General features: G+C 31.2%; 1 protein-coding gene and 1 long non-coding RNA gene across 2 annotated transcripts; one reads left to right on the top strand and one right to left on the bottom strand.

Annotated features, from left to right (window-relative positions):
• Positions 1-773: 773 nt before the first annotated feature.
• LOC126878839 (uncharacterized) lies at positions 774-3779 on the bottom strand. Its single transcript, XR_007695829.1, has 2 exons — positions 3400-3779; positions 774-1585 (listed from the first exon to the last, which is right to left on the bottom strand). It is a non-coding gene; the product is annotated as an uncharacterized LOC126878839 (long non-coding RNA).
• Positions 3780-4756: 977 nt separating this feature from the next.
• On the top strand, positions 4757-12049 carry LOC126878831 (THAP domain-containing protein 2-like). Its single transcript, XM_050641738.1, has 3 exons — positions 4757-4997; positions 5275-5458; positions 9148-12049. Exons 1-3 carry the CDS (start codon positions 4918-4920, stop codon positions 9481-9483), a joined length of 600 nt encoding a protein of 199 aa, XP_050497695.1. The 5' UTR covers positions 4757-4917; the 3' UTR covers positions 9484-12049.
• Positions 12050-22754: the final 10705 nt, after the last annotated feature.

Raw genomic sequence — 22754 nt, 5'->3', positions numbered from 1 at the left:
ATGATAAAAATTTTATGGGGGTTTTGTTCCCTTTAACCCCCCCAAACTTTTGGGTACGTTCCAATTAAATTATTTCTGCGGTACCATTAGTTAAACACTGTGTTTTTAAAACTTTTTTACCTCTTTCTATTTTTTCGATAAAGCTCTTTTTATCAAGATATGGCTTCTTTTTAAAATGGTTCAAAATATACCTAAAAATGTAAATCATAAATAAATTTTCATATTATTAGTCTCTACAATCGTACTTAACCATATACAAATATGTGGTGGATTTGACAAATATTCAAAATATCACGATAAAAACTGACTTCAAAAAAGTACTAAGAGGCAAAAAAGTTTTAAAAACATTGTGTTTAATAGTACCACAATAATAATTCAATTGTAACTTACACAAAAGTTTGGGGGGGTTTAAACGAACAAAACCCCCATAAAATTTGTATGGGGTGTCGGGTGTCCAAATTTCACTATACAGTAGAACCTCGATTATCTGTCTCTATTAACTGTCACCTCTGTTCACCGTTTTGTAAGAGAGACTAAAAACTTTTTTTACAGTCACCTCCTGTTTTCATATGATATTTTTTGACATGTTTTGTAGTAAATTCAATTATCTATTTACTACAAAACATGTCAAAATTTACATGTGAAAACAGAGATGACCCTAAAAATGGTTTTCGTCTCCTACAAAATTCATGAAAAAGCAGATAGGAGGTATTGTCACATCACCGACGATATACCAGAAGTATATGTGGCCATACCAAATAATACATCCTTGATAAATATAAACATTTTTATTGCACAAAATCTTGTCATATATTTTTTTCCATAATCATCACTAGGATGATGATTCATTTGTATTGAATTGTACATTGCAATTCTCTGATGTTTGGGAAAAAGGGCTCAAGTCAGAATTGCACATCGATAATGTTTTGATGATTTCTGGACCAGAAAAATCGGCTCTTTTTATTGGTACATACAGTGTAAGTCTGCAACACTTTTTTTATGGTCCAAAAATCATCAAAACATTATTGATGTGCAATTCTGACTTAAGCCCTTTTTGCCAAACATCAGAGAATTACAATCTGGTCATAACTGACCAATGAGCAAATTTAATTTAACCTAAATTACTACTGTTCCTTAAAATGAAGAGCTTACCCCATAGCGTCTCTTATCTAATCTAACAAGATCGTGCACTATTCTAACATACACAGGCACACAAGCACTACGCTCTGCTTTTCACTATCACCTATCACTCAAACTAGTTCAAAAGGCTTTGTCCTCTTCAATCTTCTAGTTTGTCCAGTAGTAGATATCGAGGAGTGTGGATTTCCTCAATATTCTCATACTTATGAAGTTGTTGTTGCTCATGACTTCCTGCTATCTTCTTGATGACTATATTATCCAGGTTCCATTCCTAGGTCTTGATATTTGTTTATAAAGTAATATCTTATTATGCATCGACAATGTGGAGTTTCTTCCAACTAGTCAATACACTTTTTATAGGTATCTTTCTTTTGCCTTTCATAGCCACAACAAGGCTATAATACGTTTCCTTCCTGGTTTTTTTGTAGACCACTTTCAGCTGATTCTAAAAAATTAAAATGAATGGTAATTTTCTATTCTTTACAATTAAAAATCAAATGAAATAGGTACTACTATTTACAGGTAATAATATGCATAAATAATTCGTTTCCTAAAGAATACAGAAAATTTAAAACGTTTTTTCGTACTTCCGGGCCTAAAGTGACAACTTCACTCCCTTGTGACAGGTACTAAAGTGTCACATTTAATCCCTCCGGGATTAAATATTGACGAAACTCCCGGAACGATTAAATCACAAACAAACGAATTTAAGGGATATTTTATTGAAAAATATAATTAATTAGAATGGTAATTAACGTTAATATTCAAATTAATATTGTGACAGTTCGTCATATTGACCAGTCTTTCCTGGGTTAATGCAGCAGGTAACTGACGAGTAACAGATAGGTCCTTTTCATATTGAACTGGTGTTTGTTTCGAAGATCCTGCGGAAACAGGAAGCGAGAATGAGGACTGTGGCATAACTATAGTGGACGAATCGGCGACTTGACCAAATATTTTATCTGAAATTTTTTGTTTATTTTTAATAGACGATTCAATATATCCCTCGGCCACGTTGGAGGATTTCCATCCTCCATGTCTCTTCAGCACGTCTATTGTTGCTCCCGAATCAGCTAACAAAGACGCAGATGTGCGTCTAAAACAATGTCCCGTATAAGACGTCGCATTTTCTAATTTCAAGAAAGCTGCTATTTGCCGTGGAATTGTACCAAACATGTTTTTTCCTACTACTCGCGTAGTACATTCTTTGTTGATGTATTGAACAAAAAATTTTGAATGAGTTGTCCCTGTCTTTCGCAATGCCACATATTTCCGAAATATCGCCACAAAACTGATGGCACTGTTTTCTGAATTTTTGATCACAAAATTTCGGTCAATTTTATTTTTGGTGTTTCTAATCGCAATTAGGAAGGAATCGCCCAAATCTCTCACATCGTCGATTTCTAAATCAACCAACTCTTTTCCACGACAAGCTCCCGCAACGCCCAAAATAAGTGCAACCTACAAAAAAATTGATTTCTTAAAATTTCTGAATATAAACAAATTTCCAAATTTACCTTAAGCATTAAATATTTATCATCCGGAGCCTCCCGTAAGAACTGATCTACCTGCTCAGACGTGAGAATTCTTGACTTCTTTGGCTTAAATCCCTCATTTCTTCTCTTCAAAAAAGCTAATAATTTTGGAAATTTACTTATATCAATATCTTCTCTAATGTTAATAACCGATTTCAGCATTGAGTAATGTGCCCAGAGAGTTGAGGCACAAACCGCTTTTGATTTATCATCGAAGTAGACTAACAGCGCATTTTCAGTAGGTTGTCTCACATTTTTTAAGCGGCACCACTTTTTAAAAGCATCGTACTGCTGCTCGTATAGTTTTCTAGATTTCGGTGGTAACAATTCTTCACCTACTTCGGCTGCTCTTTTATCAATATCAGATACACCTTCTTCACTCATGATACCAATAATTATCAATAACAATGTTTCTTTACAATGACACTAGTAATGACAATGTTTCTAAATTATAACTGTCACAACGCAATGTTACTATGGTAACTTATTTTAAAGACAGTTTATTAAATGAGTTGAAGAGAGAAAAAACTGATTGAAATTATTGAAATAATTAATAAAATCATACCGGAAGTACGAAAAGTATCGTATATACCTTGCGACTGAAGTACATTTAATCCTTCAGGTAAATTATGGCCCTCCCTGCGGTCGGGCCATAAACTTTACCTTCAGGATTAAATGTACTACTTCAGTCCCGCGGTATATAATGTACTATTATAATACTTACATAATTGTTTAAACAAAAGAGACCCAGCCAGAGCAAAACGCAAAACTAACAGACAGAACTGCAAAAAAAGCCACTAATTTCCATTTTCCCACCCCCTTATCTTATATGCATTTTCCAATCAAAATTTTTAGGTTGTCATGAACATGAAAACCTCAACAAATAATAATAAACAAAAAGCTCTACTTCCACTTCCCGCCAAATGGACACAGGTTGGTGACACTGAATTCACGCCAAATAAATGAAAAAATAGAACAATTTACTTTTTCGTCAATTTCTTCACGTGAAGTTTATAACGAACAAACATAGATGTCAAAGTGTGCTTTAACACGTCAAATTTGGCCTTGAATAACTTTGTCAATTTATTGTTCAATTTATTGTTGATGTAAAGTGGACTTTTACTTTCACCAAAACTGTCAATGTCAACTTTTATTGCGTTGCTGAAAACATAATTGATTAAAATTATGAGATTAGTTAATCAATTAACATAACAATTATTAACATAATTGATTAAGTAATTTCATATTATGTTTTCAGCAACCCAAACAAACTTGACATTGACAGTTAGTGACAGTAATTAAATATTTGATAATGATCATTGTTGATTAGCGTTCGAACAACCGGCCCTTAAGGGCTATATAAATGTATATAAAAGTATATATTCAGGTTGGCAAAATAAATATAAGTTAACATGATATATACAAAATACTGCTAAAATAATTTTTATATGTGTTAATTATACCAGTTTATATTGGTGTTTATTTTTGCTGTGGTGTTTATTTTTATTTATACAGGGAGTGGAACTTGTTACGATTTTCATAGAAAATTGGTTATAACTTGATAAATACCCTGTATAACATAATAAACTTTTATATTTTTGTGATACGAAAGTTAAGAAGATTTCGAACATAAAATAAAATCTAGGGTGTTCCATTTAAAAAACATAAGTTTGGTCTGCCACTATTTTATCGAACGCCCTGTAACATTCTAACTAATTTTAGTAATTTTGTAATATGAAGTTCAAAGTTTGCTAAAATTTTTGTTACTAACTTTTATTGCTATCTATTACTATAGCGGATATACTGAGCTTTATCACACTAATCAATCGCCCCATATATTTTATCTTATTACTTCTGCTACCCTAAATCACGAATTTTTGTCTCATTTCTTTTTCATACTGTTTTAGAATGTTGTTAAACTCATTAAAAGAACTAAATAATTGTCCATACTCCATAGTCAATTAAAAAAAAACACTAAACAAGTAAAAATAAGGAAAAAGGAAACTCTTTACAAAAATCAATATTAAAGTGTAAACATAATGCGATTAGACCAGTGATGTGGGAGGGAGAGGATGTGACATGTGCCGAGAATATGGGATCGGTTCGGCCATGTTACCTTTCTTATTGACACTATTGACAGGTCGTGTTGTTTGGTGAATTTGTGCATTTAAAGAATTTATTTTATACATTATTTTGAACTTATTTTTGTTGTGTGTTTCAGTGATTTTGTAGTGACAATAATATGCCGTCGTGTGCGTACCCATTGTGTGATTATAATGCCGGAAATAAGAAAAAATTCTCCTCCAAAGTCACTTTACATGGGTTAGTATGTAAACGTAAACAGTGTACAGGGCGGTATTGGGTCTATTGAATAAAAATAAGTATTTGCTTTTACTTCCTCGTATTTAAGTATTTACCTAATAGTAATTAAATAAAGCATTAAAGAAATGATTTTATTCAATTAATATTAAGTAATTACTTAAATACTTGTAAGTAAAAGCAAATACTTCTTTTTATTCAATAGACCCATTATCCATTTTAGTGATAATGCATGTAAAAAGAACAGGTAATTTTTTAAACTTGGTTTATATGGTTGTAGTTTTCCTAAAGATGTTAAAAGGAGAGAGGCCTGGATTCAGTTCGTAAATAAAGAGAACTGGGAACCCAGGAAAGGTAGCAAATTATGTACAAGACATTTTGAAGAGAGGCATGTAGATAGGACTTCCTTAGCTCATCCTATTCGTTTGCGAGAAAATGCAATCCCTACAATTGGTGAATCTCAGGTAACAATTATTATAAATATTAATAAATTATATAAATAAGTAATTAATTAAAATAATATAAGTAATATTCTGAAATAGGTACACCTTGAACCTGAATATTACACAACATACAATAATTTCAGTAATACATTTTAGGTCTGGATCAAGCGTATGAAAAAAAAGTTGATTAATAGCAACCTGAAAATTTGTTAATAGCTTAAGGGTGTCTAGTCGGATAAACTTTGATATATGGGAACACTGGAACGGGGGAAATTTTAATTGTGGAACAGGTTAAAAATTTGAAACAGTCAGATCACGAAAACGTCAAATGTATTTTGTCCGACAGGGCTTCCAATTGATTTGTTACCCTTTCATGAAACTCTCATGCAAAAATCAGACTGAGATTTATCACCTGTCATAATTCCTGTCATTTGACATCTTTTGTGTGTTCCACTCATTATAATTCCCATTTGGTGATAAATAGCAGCCTGATTTTTGCATGAGATTTTAATGAAAGGGTAACAAATCAATTGGAAGTTCTGTTGGACAAAATACATGTGACATTTTCGTGGTCTGACCGCTACAAATTTTTAACCTGTTCCAAAATTAAAACTTCCCTGTTCCAGTGTTCCTATATATCAAAGTTTGTCCGACTAGGCACACTTAAGCTATTAACAAATTTTCAGCTTGCTATTAATCATGTTTTTTTTCATATGCGGGATCCAGACCTATTTCACTTGCTTTCATTGGCAAATAAGTTTGTATAGGTAATAGGTGTGTACGGGCAGATTTCAACTAGGTTCTTGATATTCTTTTTATAATTTTGTATATTATGTACTAAGTAAATTATAAAATACTAATTAATTAAATTAAGAGGTCTCCTATCAAGGTTCAAATTTTTATAATATTTTGTAGGAATAACTCATTTATGAATTCTTTATTAAGCACTTATACAATCTAAACTTACCTTTAGCCTTTTAGAATGGTGTGGAATACGGAATAATTACTTGCATTCTACATATAAATACATTCACAAAATGAGACATCGGAAAACATAGTGAGTAATATTCATGTCCATGATACTGCTTTAAAATGATCAAAATATTCACTAACAGAGTAAAAAGCAAAACTCAGAAGATATTTTTTCAGAATTACTTTAAATTTATTGATTGTAAGGTTTTTATTGTTGTAAGGTTTAATAAATTTCTTAGGTGACAGGAAGAGTGTTGTGAAAATTAAAGAATCAAGCTCAGAACCATACACGACAAACAAAGGAGTACCACAGGGATCCGTGCTGGGACCATTATTATTCCTAATTTTTATTAACGATCTACCAGATCACATAAGGGCACTTATAATATCAATGTTTGCTGACGATACCTCGTTAATAGTCTCTGCACGTACACTCGAGGAATTACAAATGGCAATGAAGACTGTTGTTGACTGCTTTAGATGCTGGTGTAATACCAACAGACTCATTTTAAACATTGACAAGACAGAAATTATTTATTTTCATTCATACAACTCATCAACCAATGACTATAACTTAACCATCCATGATAGAAACAATATGTTATCTTCCACTCAGTCTACAAAGTTTTTGGGTGTGTTCATTGATTGTAATCTGAAATGGTCAGAGCAAGTGAATTCAGTGAACATGAAATTGAATAAAGCTTTTTATGCTACATCTAGAATTAAAAACACACTACCCATATCGGCATTAATAAACGTTTATTATAGCCTTGCTTACAGCCACATGTGCTATAATGTAATTTTATGGGGGAACTCAGTAGATAGTGCCAAAGTGTTCATTACCCAAAAAAAAATTATCCGTAAAATTTTTAATTTGGATTATCAACAATCTTGTAAACCAATTTTTATTAAACATCAAATTTTAACTTTCTACTGCCTATATATCTATAAATGTTTACTCTATGTAAAACAGGAAATAAATACATTTCCAGTAAATGCAGATAATCACTATTACAATACAAGAAGTGCTGAATCTTTACGAGTTCCTAAACACAGAACATACAAATTTCAAAATAGCTTCAGATATATGGGTCTGACCTTATACAACCATTTGCCAAAAGCTGTGAAAGAAATACCACTCTCCACTACATTTAAAAAAAATGTTAAAGATTTACTCATAACAGAAGCATATTATTCGATAAATGAATATCTGGAGGACAAACTGCAGTAGCTTCATATTTTACTTGTAAGAATGTTATTTTTATATATTTTATGTTTTGTCAATTTTTGTTACACTGTCAATATTGTATTATACACATTGATGTTTTTTTTATATACTGAATTGTGTATTGACGTATCCTATACATTGATTTTGAATGTCTTAAAGGATCAATAAAGTATGACGATGGCTATGACTATGTGGCACATGACAGAGGCTCGAAACAAATGACTGTGAATGAAAAGTCCTATACCCATGAACGATCACATCAATCACTTATTTTGTATTTAATATCTTTTTTGACGTCAACTTTACAAAGTAACAAGACACTTACGCAACACACACACTACACATTACTCCCCTGACTTAGTAATAAATTATACAATTACGTGGCTAAAGGTTCTAGTTCTAAACCAAAGCCAGAATCAGAGGAAAAAAATCTTTTTCTATAACAAACGTTTGTTATTTATAGAAAAAGACAGCAAATACAAAATAAGTGATTGATGTGATCGTTCATGGGTATTCTTTCATTTTTCCGACTGTATATTACTGTTTATTTATATTTTTTTTATATTTATAATATTATACAGTGAGGATGTTTGAGTTTGCATAAATTCATTATCTCGAGAATGGGCAAATTTGAAGAGAAATCCTCAGACAGGTCGATTTTTGTTTTTAATTTAGGACTTTTTGGCTTATATATAATACTAGTGACGTCATCCATCTGGACGTGATGATAGCTCATGTGAAATGGTATTTTATTCTCTATGCAGTAATATAAACAATAACCTAATTAATTATTCATACAGGGTAGCAAAAAAAATGTTTTTGAATTAAATTAATTGAGATAATAAAAATGTACCTATGTAATTTATTTAATTCAAAATACATTTTACTGTGGTCCGAAAACAGGAAAAAAATGTTTATTTAATACATAAATATTATTTTTCGCTTAAATTGTCTGCCTCTTACCAGTTTGAACATTTAATTTAAGAGAAAAGCAATGTTTATTTTCGAAATTAACATTTTTTTCTGTTTTCTGACAGCAGTAAAATGTATTTTGCATTAAATAAGTACATACATTCTTCTTTTTGTCTCAATTAATTTAATTCAAAAAAATTTTTTGGCCCCCTGTATAAATAATTAGGTTATTGTTTATATTACTGAATAGAGAATTAAATAGCCTTTCAAATGAGCTGTCCCACAACCCCTACTCCCATTTAAAAAAATCATCGATTCCGTCATCCACGATGGATGACGTCACTAGTATATATATGCCAAAAAGCCCTAATTTAAAAATAAAAATCGACCTGTCAGGATTTTTCTTCAAATTTGCCCATTCTCGAGATAATGAATTTATGCAAACTCAAACGTCCCTCACTACATATTCATATATATTGGTTTTATGTTTATTTAATACTTATTCAGTATGCTTTTTTATTTCTTGTAAATCTATATTACATATTTTATTATTATCTCTTTGATATTGTGATATTTAGCGTTTGTTTTTTTCTTTTAGGTGCTACAAATGCAGGAGAATTCAAAAGTGAGGATATTATCTAATATCAGTATAATGTCAGAAAGGAACGTAATTTCCAATGTATCTCCAGATATTCCTAGTACATCATGTGAGTTAACTCCTAGGAAGTGGAAGATATCTAAAGAATTAGGTCGTTCGCAGAAAATTAGTAGTGAACGAAAACGAAGATTAAGGAATGTTCGTCGAAGACTACAAAGAAGTGAGAAACAAAGAAGTTGGTTTATTTGGATTTATTGTTTCATTTGGATTTTCATATTATTTAAACTTTTAATTTTTGTAGATGTCATTGTTTTTATTTTCAAACATAATTGTTAGAACGACTAACTGTTGCTCTTTTAATTTGATTACTTCCGGAAGTATTTATTTTTACGCTACTAAGACAACTAATATTTTCTAACTTATAAATTGTCATTACATTGAGAGATATCAATGATATTACATATCGACGTACGTTTTACTTAATGTTTTGATTTAAATTGTTTACAAATGAATCATGACGTTTGTGCAAAGATATAATGGAACAACTATAATTTCCGTTTTCTTGGTGTAACATCAATATTCATATCGTCGCCTTAGTACCATAACTTGATAACTCCAAAATTGATGTTTTTGAGATAACTAGTTCACAAGATGTATTTTATTTGCCTCCATATTGCGTAAAAACTTGATAACTCTCTCCAAGCGAGTTATAACTATTTATTTATGATTGACGAAGGTTGATAAAACTCAAATGCCCCTAATATTCAGTGCTACAACTTGACAAGATAAGTTATCAAGTTATTGTTTAATCGGAATATTCGTTAATGCAACATATGTACACTGAATGCTACAACTAGCTAATTAGAGTTATCTAGTTGTAGCACGTGTTTTTCTGAAACCATTGAGCTTACCACTTAATTGCTATCTCTTTATTCGGTTCATGTTAATGCAAAAATTGAAGTGCGAGAATTGTTAGTAGATCTGGCAACGCCCATGGCAGAGGGCTAATTTTTACCAAAATAAAGCTTAAAAAATCAGTTTTGTTATAAAGTTCACTAAGATGCAACTTGGCACGGCATGCGACATTACCAAATGTTAACATTATGGTAGTGCTAAAAGTTGATAACTTTAATTTTTCGTTATTTTCCATATTGTAAAACAAATTTGCACCGTACTCCTAAATAGATCAGTAGCCAAAAAGTTAAGGAACAGTATTTTAGAGCTGCAGAATGAATCACGTATTTACCAACATCATGGTAGCAGCACAAATATCTTTAAAATCTTTAAACCCGTTTATCTCAAAACTACTAATTTCGAGTTATCAAGTTATAGTATTAAGTTTAGGTGGTTATAGTTATGGTAGTTATAGGTGGTTTATGTATATGGTATGGTTTATGTTTATTAGTATATGGTAGTTATGATACTTATGGTGGTTTAGGTAGTTATAGTATTAAAATTAGGTTTAGGTTATAGTATTAAGGCGACGATATGAGAAATGGGTTCTGTAGATTCAGTTGATGTACTGGGCATATCTTAATATGGAAGTTCAATTTAGTCTATAACATATTTTTTCTATGCTCATACTTTAATATAGGTTCACTACCTGTATCATAATGAGCTTCATTATGATACAGCTTTTCATTACGCTGCAGATTTTTAACTAATAGAATCGCGATATGGCATTAGCGATGAAGGTGGCACACGCGCAATGACCAATGGCGAGTGAAATACATACGCTTTGACAGTTCTTAATATGTAAACAAACTGACTAATTTAAAAATTAAATATTTTTAAGAAAATGTCTGAAGACGGTAGGGATATTAAAAATTTATCCTCCAAATTCATTTTAATAATTGTAATATTGAAAATATAAATGTATCAACAAAATAATTAATTAAACCATACAACTACTTAATTTCTTTGCGTTACAAAATTAATAAATTTGAATATATTTTTTGTTGTGAATGATCATAGAAAAAATCGTGTATACAACTTGCATTTAATTATTATCATTATGAAGCTCGTATGCTATAAGAAAGTCGCCGCTGGGCGGCTCGTTTCGTATCCGTCATACTCGCTTCATAGTGACCATCATTAAATGCTCGTTGCATAATATACTAACATGTCATAAAAAAGAAAAATGTTATTATCTATAAATTCATATAAAATCTACAATGAAAATATTAAGGTATCTTTTTCGAGAGTTTCAATGCTGTCATTCTGTAAACTTTACACTCTTTAGGTAAGACCGATTCTGGAATATGCTGGTGGAACGTGGTATCTTGATTTGGTTCGAGACAAAACTTTGTTGGAAAACATTCAAAGAAAAACCACTTGAATTTCATTGGAACTGAGAAGACCCCCCTATGCAGAGAGACTTAGTATGACCAACCTAACTTCTTTTGAACTTTGCCGACAACGTGGAGACTTAATTATCACATTTAAAAGATTAAAATTCAATTTCAGAAATCTCAACCAAATGTTTACCATAAATCAAGATGAATGCCTCAGAGGTCACCAGTTTAAACTTAAAAAAGAGAACTTCTCTACAAGATCAAGACAGAACTTTTCACTAAATAGATTTTTCGAGAGCTGGAATAACCTTAGTGGTAACATTGTCTCGGCCTCTTCTACCAACATGTCAGAGTGGACCATTTTCTATAACAGTCGAAATATTGTTTTTTATTTCAACCGAATTGTATCTTTTTTTTGTTTTTTTTATTATATCTACTAGTAAGTTACTTATTATATAATTTCATTGTTTGTGTGCATAATAGGGACTTGCCCCTCCGTCCTTGCTTATGAATAATAATAAAAAAGTATTTGTACCTACTTTGTACGCAACTAACAAGTTATCTTCTATTATTCTGATTTCAGCGAAATAAATATACTTTAAGCAGTTTAGTTGTATTTTATTTAAATATTAAACCAATTTTAATACTTACTACTTTCAAAAATTTTCTATTAAAACAATACCAACAATTAAAAAAAAAGGAATATGCTTCCGGATTTAAATCCGGGACCTCTCGACCTGTAGTCGAATGCTCTACCAATCACCCATAATCGCTTTATTTACCTACATGATTTCTCGGACATAATTACAAATCACGGTGACAAATAGATCAAGTGAAGTATAAATATAAAAATGTTTTAATAATACCTACTTATTATCTTACTCCCGAGGAAGACAGATCCAAAGACATAAAAATTATATAAATATAACTAAACACACTAATATATTATTTTCACATCTTATTTGTGCTGATACATACATAACTTGAAAGATTTAACAACTAACTCCATACTGTATGTGTGAGCATGTGCGTGGCATAATAAAAATGCCCTCAATCGCACCTAAAGAAGTATAACTTAAAAAAACCTCTTTGAAGTCGGAAATAGAAAACTGGTTCTTAAATTCAAGACTAGTTATGAACCTTGAAAAAACTAAAGCCGTATTGTATACCTGACAATATTTAACTAAATGAACATCTGATACCCTTCTCTGAATATGTCAAATGCTTAGGGGTTTGGATTGATCAAAACTTATATTTCACATATTCTTTATTTTAGTTTAATAAATTTTATTGTTATTATTATTATTAAAAGTGTACTTGAAAAGTACTAAAAATTAAACTATTTTTATTTCAAATAACTTATTAATCTAACTCGATGCGTATTCTCAAATAAAATCGTAAATACATATTGAATTAATTTGAATCCGGACCTGCCCGTCGCCATATTGGTTGCCTTGGCGAGTGGTCCCATTTAGTAAGTACAGGCAGCAGTGGGACTCTATGGCCCGTATTTATAGTCGAGTCTCAAGACAGCGTCGATGCTCAAGACCGACCTTGAACCAAATTTGTGTTTTATAAAACGATCTCGAGACACGACGCTGTCTTGGGAAGTGTGAAATGACAGCCGAATCTCAAGTCCTCGATCGACCTACCTCGAGACTGCGTTTCTAACCTAACTTTGTTTGTTTTGGTTTGAATTTTGAATAATAATTTTTTGCAATTCAGTTCCAATGTATATTTTTTGTTTTTCTAATAACAATAAAAAATGTATGAAGACTTTTTAGAGTTTATTGATTATATTGAAGAAGAAAATCGCCCGGAAAGTATACAAATTCGTGATAAAAATTATATCTAAAATCCAATGGAGTATTACAATATTGAAGTTCATCAAGGCATTAACTTAAACAACAAAGATTTTATGCTACTTATAGGAATATAACCAGTTTTTATGAGGTTGCCCATTTTCCAAATGTACAGGTACTGTAAAGACATATTTGTTATTTAGGCCCTTATTATGTAAATTAATAATTGTAGGTACTAGAAGAGAGATTATGTATATTTTTGTTCAACAAGGTTATCAAGTCATTCAATATTTGATCTAAGAGCATTAAGAGCTAAAATGGAATTTTAGCTCTTGGAATCCAGGATTATTAATAGGAATATATTGACAGTGGGTATGCATGCAGACACTATCTTCTCACCCCACTATTACAGCCAGGTATTTATTGATAATTGCTAAATAAATAGTAGGTTATTCAATAGATATAAATGAGCCCCTGAGAGCAAAAGTGGTGTAAGTCAAAGGTACTCTACTATTGTACTTTCACCATATATTTTTGGAATATAAATATATAGTTATCTTCTGTCTTTCTCTTGTTCTACATTCAACTGGAATTTGTTTATTTATTCTGATAATACATTATTGAATCTGTATTATGTTAGATATATTATTTTTTATTTTATTTCTTAATATGTATTTTTTATATTTTATTTTAAAATAAATGAGTATGAGTTTTCCTCTTTTTAAATAAGTATTTATTTGAAAAACCTTTCCTTACCAAATATAAAATTAATTACACATCTGGACCTCGGAGGTAAACTACACTATGTCATTTCACGGAACTGTGTTTAGCGTGTGTTTGCAACAAAGTTTAGAGCACTTAGAATGTTAATAAAAATCTGATATATCCCATAATTAGTTGAAAGACAATATGACTATATTTTAATGATAATATATAACCAATTTGTATAATCCAACTAATAAAATAAGTGGATTAAAGAAACTTATTCAAAAAAACACCATGTCGACATAGTGTAGATTACCTCCGAGGTCCACACATGTAAACAGCAATACTGTGATGAGCACTCTAATAACCAGCAAAATAGCGCAAAAAAATGGAAAACATGTTGTGAAATAAAAAGAGATGTAAAATTATCGATAGGAAACATTATATAGTTTTCCACCTTTAGACATATTGGAGGAGTATGACAACTGTCACAGACATCTAAAGGTGGGAAATTATGTAATGTAATGTAAATTTATAGGTTCCTATTGATAGTTGTATACCTCTACTGGTTTCATCCTCCTTTTATTTCACAACATATGACGTTTTCCATCTTTCGTCATTTTGCCAGTTAGTTATTAGCACACTCATCACTGTATACTATTATTTATGCAGATGACATAGTCCTCTTAACAAGAAAAAAAACTGAAGTTGTTTAGAAACTTGAGAGGTGAAGCAAGAAAATTGCATGTCTATAAATGAAACAAAATCAAAATATAAAGTGTATTGAAATGTGTGGAGAGATAAAATAGAATAAATTTTTCACACTAAAAACAGGAACAAAGGCATACAAAATTGAAAATGTCAGCCAATTCAAGTATTTAGGAGTGGCAATAATTGATAAATGGGAAGAAGAAAAAGAAATAGAAAATATACTACTAAGAGAAAGCAGATTGATGGTATATGATTGAAGTCAAAAATGTATGTAGGACAGCTATAATGCAAATATGTATATGAAGCAGTTATTTGACTAGTGGCATTATATGCTTGTACACTTAAAACAATAAATAAGAAAGATGAAATGAAAATATACCCTATTCCACGAACATACACCTGTTTTGGATTACTTCGACAACGAATATTTTACTGTGCAAAATAAGAAGAACGAAAGTAAATTGCAAATTACATTGTTGTTTATTGGAATAATTATTAGCGCCATTTACTTTCGTACTTCTTATGTTGCACAGTAAAATATTTGTTGTCGAAGTAATCCAAAACAGGCATATGTTCATGGAATGGCCCATAGACATCTAGTTCTGGTAGGGGCTGGCAGTTCTGGTAGACTTCTAGTTCTAGAATTAGGACTGGCAAAAAATGATAGATATGGAAAGTCAGGTGGCTAGGTCAACATTACTTGAATGTAAGAGCGACATGTAAGACATTATTTTTGGAGGAAAAAAAAGAGAAAGACCATGAAAAAAGTTGTTCGAAGTAGTAAGGAGATTTTGATGATATAGAAGTGTAGAATTGGAGGGGGAGCGTTAATGTCCAGTAGAAATGGGTCGGATATATTTACTTTTGTGCTGTTATTTGGGTAATATTGTTAATATTTTATATCAATATTGTTGTCGCTTGATAGAAACTTCTTCTAATAATTTAATTTTATCTGACTCATTCATATTGACAATTCAGACATATATTTATACATTTTAGAGTAGATGACTTTAAAACATTATCGCTAATATTTATGAGTTGCATTCATGGGACGATTTTATTGAAAGATTGTTAATTCAATTACATAAAATCAACTTTAACTCAAGAATTTGAGTTTAAGAATTTAAACATTAAATAAATTTAATTTCAAACTTAAATTTCCGCTTATTCCCATGAAAATAGTAAATTGCATTTTACATAAGTTCCACCTGTCATGGTTTCTTCTTTGTTTTAAGTCATATGAAGTCTATAAACATAGAAGAAAGCTTACACCATTAATAAAAAGGCAAGTATTACTAGGATGTACCAGAGTTTTGAGAACTTTGAATATTTCATTAAAACCCATTACTCCCAACCAAGAATAAAGTAATAATATCACAGTATTGTTATACTGGGGTAATATCAAAGAATATATTTATACATACTTTCATTTAATATGCAATCTTTTACCACAAAGAAAAGAAATCCTTACCTCCTAATGAAAAGAAATTAGGAGAAGTCATTAACCTTTGAAAAAATAGCATGTTATTGATTTAGAAAAATAAAAATGTAAATTTTCCAAAAATAAAATAAACTTATTTAACTCTAAACATTGTAATAATTTATTTTCAAAAAACAAATTACATCTATAAAAACATTGCAAATATATTTGACTTGACGATTGACACAAGGTTGCCAGGTCAAAAAACTAAAAATCACCAGACAATTGCTTAAAAAGTTGCCAGATTTTGCTAAAAATGACCAGATTGTTATGAGTATGCGCAGTAACGAAAAATGTGTTGCTGCACATAATATTGCGCATGCGCATATGCGTAACCATTCGAGAACGGTAATGTGAAGGGTTGGAACAAACCTAATAAAACAATAATTATAATACAAATGAAACGATTTTTTTTTGGTAAAATATAATGTAAAATGTAGGTGTTCATTTTTATAAAAGGTACTGATAATCCCGACAATGTAGATTATTTAAAACTTAACGTTTTATGTCTTAAACTTGGCCTGACAGACGACCCTCGTCGAGCGGGGTGTTAGACCCGTTTGCCATTATACTAATTTCAGTACTGATTTCAGTACTAAAAATATTGGTTAGTTGCGCGAGTCGATTTAGTATGAAAAAGTCAGTTTGTGCCAAGTTTGTGTTTGCAACTATCCGAATTGTAATCAGCATATAGGCATGCGCTCTACCTACTAAATTTACATGAGCTTTACTCAAGGTTCATAGATAGGAGCTTTACTAATTGAGATTGCAAGTTGCAAGCCATTAACTTATTAACAATAAAAGATAGGAAGAAGTATTTTTGCAAAACTGGCAAACTTGGCTTTTATTTCTGCTATTAGAGATATATCCACACCTAGTTTGGCTAATTCTGCCTTTATTTCTTCCAAAACTTTAATTCGTGCGTTCCTATTCTATAGAGAGGGTGCTTTGGCACATACAAACATTGATCATTGATTCGATTTGTAAAACTCTATTAATGTTTCAATCTGCCTTTTTCTCCACATGTTGAAAGTTGAAATTACTATTATTATGTACCTATAAAAAAAACAAAAGTACCTAATATACAATACAACCTCACTTTTTAATATTGTGTCAATTTCAGTACAAGAAATTAGAACATGTTTTAATTTTTAGTACTAAATCGGCGCGCGCATCTAATTTGTAGATACAATATTTTTAGTACTAATTTCAGTACTAAATTTAGCATAGTGGCAAGCGGACCTTATACAAAATTGTTTTGTTGGAAACCTAGTAATTTTTGCTCATGCTAATAAATTTTTAATACAAATTAAAATTGAAAAAATAGTTCCTAAGAACCTTTTTTTTTCCTTAAATTTCGCATCAACCACGCAGGGTTATTAGCGTGTATGGATTGTGTTACAAAATTATAACTTAAGAATAGATTTTAAACATAACAATAGGAAATTATAAAAAGCTCTAAATCTATACAAAGTAAAGTAAAATACTATATTTTTGGTAAGAGGTTGCAGTCTTTGAGGAATGTGAAGATGCTTTTTGTATCACTTTTTTCGTTGCACTTTATACTTCGGACACTGCAATAAACAATGCTTTACGGTAAGGACACTTCTACACAAATCACACACAGGTTGATCGGCACGTTGGAGTATGTAGTCATGGGTTAATCGAGTATGGCCAATCCGGAGACGAGTGAAGATTACTTGCTCTCTTCTGTTTTTGAATTTAGGAATTTGATTGTGGTTAATGTCAACTTCGTATAGCTTGGTTGATGAGTCCCTCCATATGTATCCTGTCATATTTTAAAAGTATTTACTTTGAAATATGCTTTCAGGTCGGTGTGTAGGGTTTTCGTGTTCTCTTCTGCGTTTGGGTTATTAGGTGCATTCTTTGCTATTTTGTCCACAACCTCGTTACCTTCGATTCCAGTATGAGATGGTACCCAAATAAAATTAACTTTAATATTCATATTTTCTGCATATTTCAGTTCCTTTTTAATGAAAAGTAGTAGTGGATGATCAGAATAGAGTTGTTTTAATGCCAATATTGAGCTGAGAGAATCTGTGATAATGATGTTTCTCTTATTATTTTTGTTACCTAAGAACCTTTGAGATTTTAGTTTAGTAGATGATCAAACCAACACAAAACGTGACAAAACTACAAAATATGAAGAACAGTAATCACTTAAAACTCTACAGCTGACACAAGAAAGATAAAACTGCTAAATTGATATGTTGATATTAACTGAACTGGTTTGTTTATAAAACCAAGACATAAATTATTGGAAGTGCATGAACACTTGGAAGAGTAGCGTAAACTTCGGGAAATCCCCGGTTGAGCACCACAGAGGCGGATCATTTTATTTTACAAAATTAGACTTTTTGTATTATATGAATATTAGGCAATTCTTAATAACGAATAAAAAACATATAATCGTACTTTTTAAATAAAAAAAAATATAATATAGATAAGGTCAAAAAATCACCAGATATTAAGCTTTTTACAAAAGTTTTCACCATATCACCAAATGGGTTAGAAAATCACCAAATCTGGTGAATTTTCACCAGACCTGGCAACCTTGGATTGACAGAATATCGTTTTTAGTTGGTGTTCTATGTCAAAATCGCTTAAAATCCATAATTTTCCAGCCTCGAGATCAATCTTGACCGAGAATAGCCGAAGACTCGTTTATAAAACAGAACGTGGTCTTGAGCACGACGTCGATGTAAGATCGTCTTGGCTGAGACAGATCTCGAGATCGGTCTTGAGTACTGACTATAAATACGGGGCTATAACTTTTATAGCGAAAGCGTAAGCAAGTCGTAGCGAAGCGTAGCAAAGCAACGGTTCAGTTCGAATCGTACTCTGTATTGTGTGGCTTCGCTTCGCTATACTATCGCAATACTCTACGAACTGGACCGAATTGAAACGAACGATTGGGTAAAAATTAACGGCAACACAGCACGTCGTTTCAAGATTTTAGAGTTCTGTAATAATTGTCTTGTTCTATGCCATAGATAAACTCCGTCCTGTGGAAATGTGATGTGATTCTACATATTTGACAGATTTAACTAACCTATAATTCCAAAAAAAGCATAAGGTAAACAAAAACAAGTGTTTAATGTTGAAATTAAATAAAATGTTGCCTATAAATTTAATAATTTTCGACGAACAAGAACGTAGGGATCAGTTACGGCTGCTTCGTGAAGAAGGTAGATTTTTAAGGGATAGAAGTGATTATTTTGGTTTGCCGGATTTACGATTCATAGAGTTGTTTAGATTAAATAAAGATTTATTCCATTACCTTTTTAATGAATTGCAACCGTTGATGGATAACATTATATATATTTCTATGTTAAAAAAATGTATTTGTGAAAACTGAAAACTCAAGTACACTATGTATTTGTAAACAACAACGGCCAAAAAAACGAAACGTGGTAAAAAACACGAGCCGTTAAATACCGCTATGAATTCCACGATTTTATTGGTTAGAACTACCCACGTGATATCTGTGTTCGTATTGGTCAGAGAATTAAGCAATAAAGACAAATGACAATCAGCTGTTAGACATCATTATGTGATGGAATTTTTATTTTGATGTAAATAAATATTATTACTGATAATTTGTATAAGCAAAATTATTGTACTGCACCTACAGTGACTCACAGCTTCAATTCTGAAATGATACAGTCGTTACTCAATAAAACTAGCTTGTGTCAGTGACCCAATATAAGAAAAAAAAATTACATACTGACAGTAAGTTACTAACTATAAGTCCTCTAAAATAGCAAAGCTATGTTTTGGGTTTCAAATATACCATACTTAAATAACAATAGTTCTTTAATTATTTTGTGTACGATTTTGATATCAGCTAAAATGATGTAAACTTTTAAAGGAGAATATTAATAAAGAAAACAAAACTCCTTGTTGCTTATTTCTTTGGCTGATAAAAGATTTATTTCTTGCAGTTCAGCTATGTAGGTAGATTATTCTTTTGTAATATCCGTTTAATTGTTTTAGGGTTACCTATTTTTCCAAACTGTGTTTCCACCTCATCTCTCAATTTTGGTGCACTTTTTTGGGATTATTTGCTATTTCTCTGACAATACATCTTAGCTATTAGGACTTTGCAGACGACTGCTCTGAAAAGTTCATTTGATGTTCATCCGTACCATTCTCTCAAGTTGCGCAGCCAAGATATTCTGCATCTCCCTATGCTTCTTTTTCCTTGAATCTTTCCCTGCATAATGAGTTGGAGCAAGTTGTTTTGGCCCATACATGGCAACATTTTTCATACGAATTTCTAGTTACATACAATCTATCTTTTTACGTCATAAGGCCAAACCCAGTTATACCAGGAAATTGGCTCAGGCCATAGCATTATTCTCTACATATAAAAACTTAGGAAAGTGTGTCCTTTTAGGTGACACAATAGATCGAACACAACGAGCCATGTGTATCTTTTTTAGTACACAGTGTTGAGGACAGTGTATATCTAAAAGGATACACTGGCGCTGAGGGTGTTAATTATTGCATATTTGAAACCCAAAACATAGCTTATGCTATTTTAGAAGACTCATACTAACTTACCTACCTTCAGTATGTAAGTTTTTTCTAATAAATATTGAGCGACTGACACAAGCTAGCTTTATTGAGTAGTGACTGCATCATTTAAGCTGTGAGCCCCTGTATATGTTTATCAGTCATGGCCTAGCTACACGTTAAAATTGTTTCGTTATCATTCCCTGCGTTGCTTTCTTCAGCGTGCACACTGATTTTGTACAGCAGCTTTTGTAGCCAATAGTTACTCTTGTTTGTTTTCTAGATTTTTCCTAATCAGGACTTGATTTCTTTTTGGTTTGTTACTAACTCCCTTCTACAATAGAGAGTTTGGGGCTTATTATTCGCTAAAGTGTTGGAATGCTTGTGGGTTTTGATATATGTACCTACTACCACAACTCTCAATACAAACTTTGATCAAACTGATAGTGTGACGACTAGATTTTTATAATTTGAACAAACTGTAGTTGTGACGTCACTTCCTGAGTTTGCTCAAACTGTTTGATCAAATTATTTGATAGTGAAACCACGACTTTAAGAATTTAAGTAACATCAATTTAATTTGCAATAAAAAAGATCATGAAGATTTGACGATGCTTGTAAATACATACACCCGATTTAGATAATTTAAGTGACAGCAATGTTTAGATTGTTTTGTCAAATATACACATGCAACAAAAAATTTAATAAAAATTTGCATAAAAAAATTGAAGTGTTTTAAAGGTTTCAATATGTAAAAACATTGAACCACAGAAACAGTTTTTCTCCACAAAGGAACAAAAATCGTAGCAACATATTAATAAGTGATACGTTTAAAAATCCAAATGTAAATGAAATTTCAGACTTTTTAAAAGGACACTAGACACAACATGCCCTATACTTCACAAAATGCCGAAGAAAATCATAATTATTATATAATATAACATATAATTTCCCCTAAATTACTTTTCCCCATATCCAGTACCTATATTAACTTTTATGTAAATTATCTCTTTTTAATTTTCATGCATTTATAATTTAATTTATAAGATATATTCTAGTACTGCCGTGTTTGTATTGAACAACTGAAATAAATTAAAAGAATATTATAACTATACAATAATTGTTTATATTTTTTATGAGATAAAAAGAAATATTTTATGAGACTAGGTAGAGTCTAGAAAGAACAGTGGCGGTCTCAAGGGGGGGCGACGGGGGCGATGGCCCCCCCCCCCCCAGAAATCTTAGTTTTCTGAAAAAATGAGAAGTTAATATACATATTAATCCGAAGTGTGAGATCAAACTAATGCATTGCTATTATTGGACAAAATAATCTAACAGTGTGAAAGCGTCCGTAGACAGATTATTTTAATAGCCTACGGTTAGTTTTGATATAACGTAACAACATCAAATACGGTACAGTGACGTTTCTGTAATGTTGTCGTTGAAGTCACAGTGGCAGTGGCAACACTGTATAAATCACAGAGAATAGAACAAATCTTCTTCAGTCAGACGTTGCTTGCTAGCCTTGCTAGTTGCTACAATGTGTATCAATGCCTGGCAAAGTCAAAGAATTCTTTTTAAAACCTTATACCTTGTTATTTTATTACTTATAACCTAATAAAACTATTACAATGTATAATGTGAACCTCCTTTTTTCCATTCTAATAGACTAATTTGTATTGTATATTTATTGTAAATTTTAACATTTTAAAAGGTAAAATGTGTTTTGAGCTCTTTCAATTCAAGCGTAAAACTAACATTGTCAGACCAAACCTCTGAATTTTGACGTTTGTTCGTGATAAAGTAAAACCACCTAAATCGTCAAAGGTTTAGAAAGATGAGACTTGCTTCAGAGGCTTGCCATTGAAAAATACTATCACCCACAAACCTTTTCTATTAGACTTTGAGTTGTTTTCAATAGTTCTAAATTGGTTTTTGATACAATCACAAGAATACAAAATATATTTTGAATATTTTATTTGTAAGTTAGCCGAACAATATTTACAATAAGCTTTAGAGGCTAGCTTTTTTATTTTTTATTATAGTGTAAAACTGTTTCCACTCATACTAATTGTA

Source organism: Diabrotica virgifera, chromosome 1 (assembly GCF_917563875.1).
Source record: "Diabrotica virgifera virgifera chromosome 1, PGI_DIABVI_V3a".
NCBI lineage: Eukaryota > Metazoa > Arthropoda > Insecta > Coleoptera > Chrysomelidae > Diabrotica > Diabrotica virgifera.
This window is presented reverse-complemented; position numbering and strand designations above follow the sequence as displayed.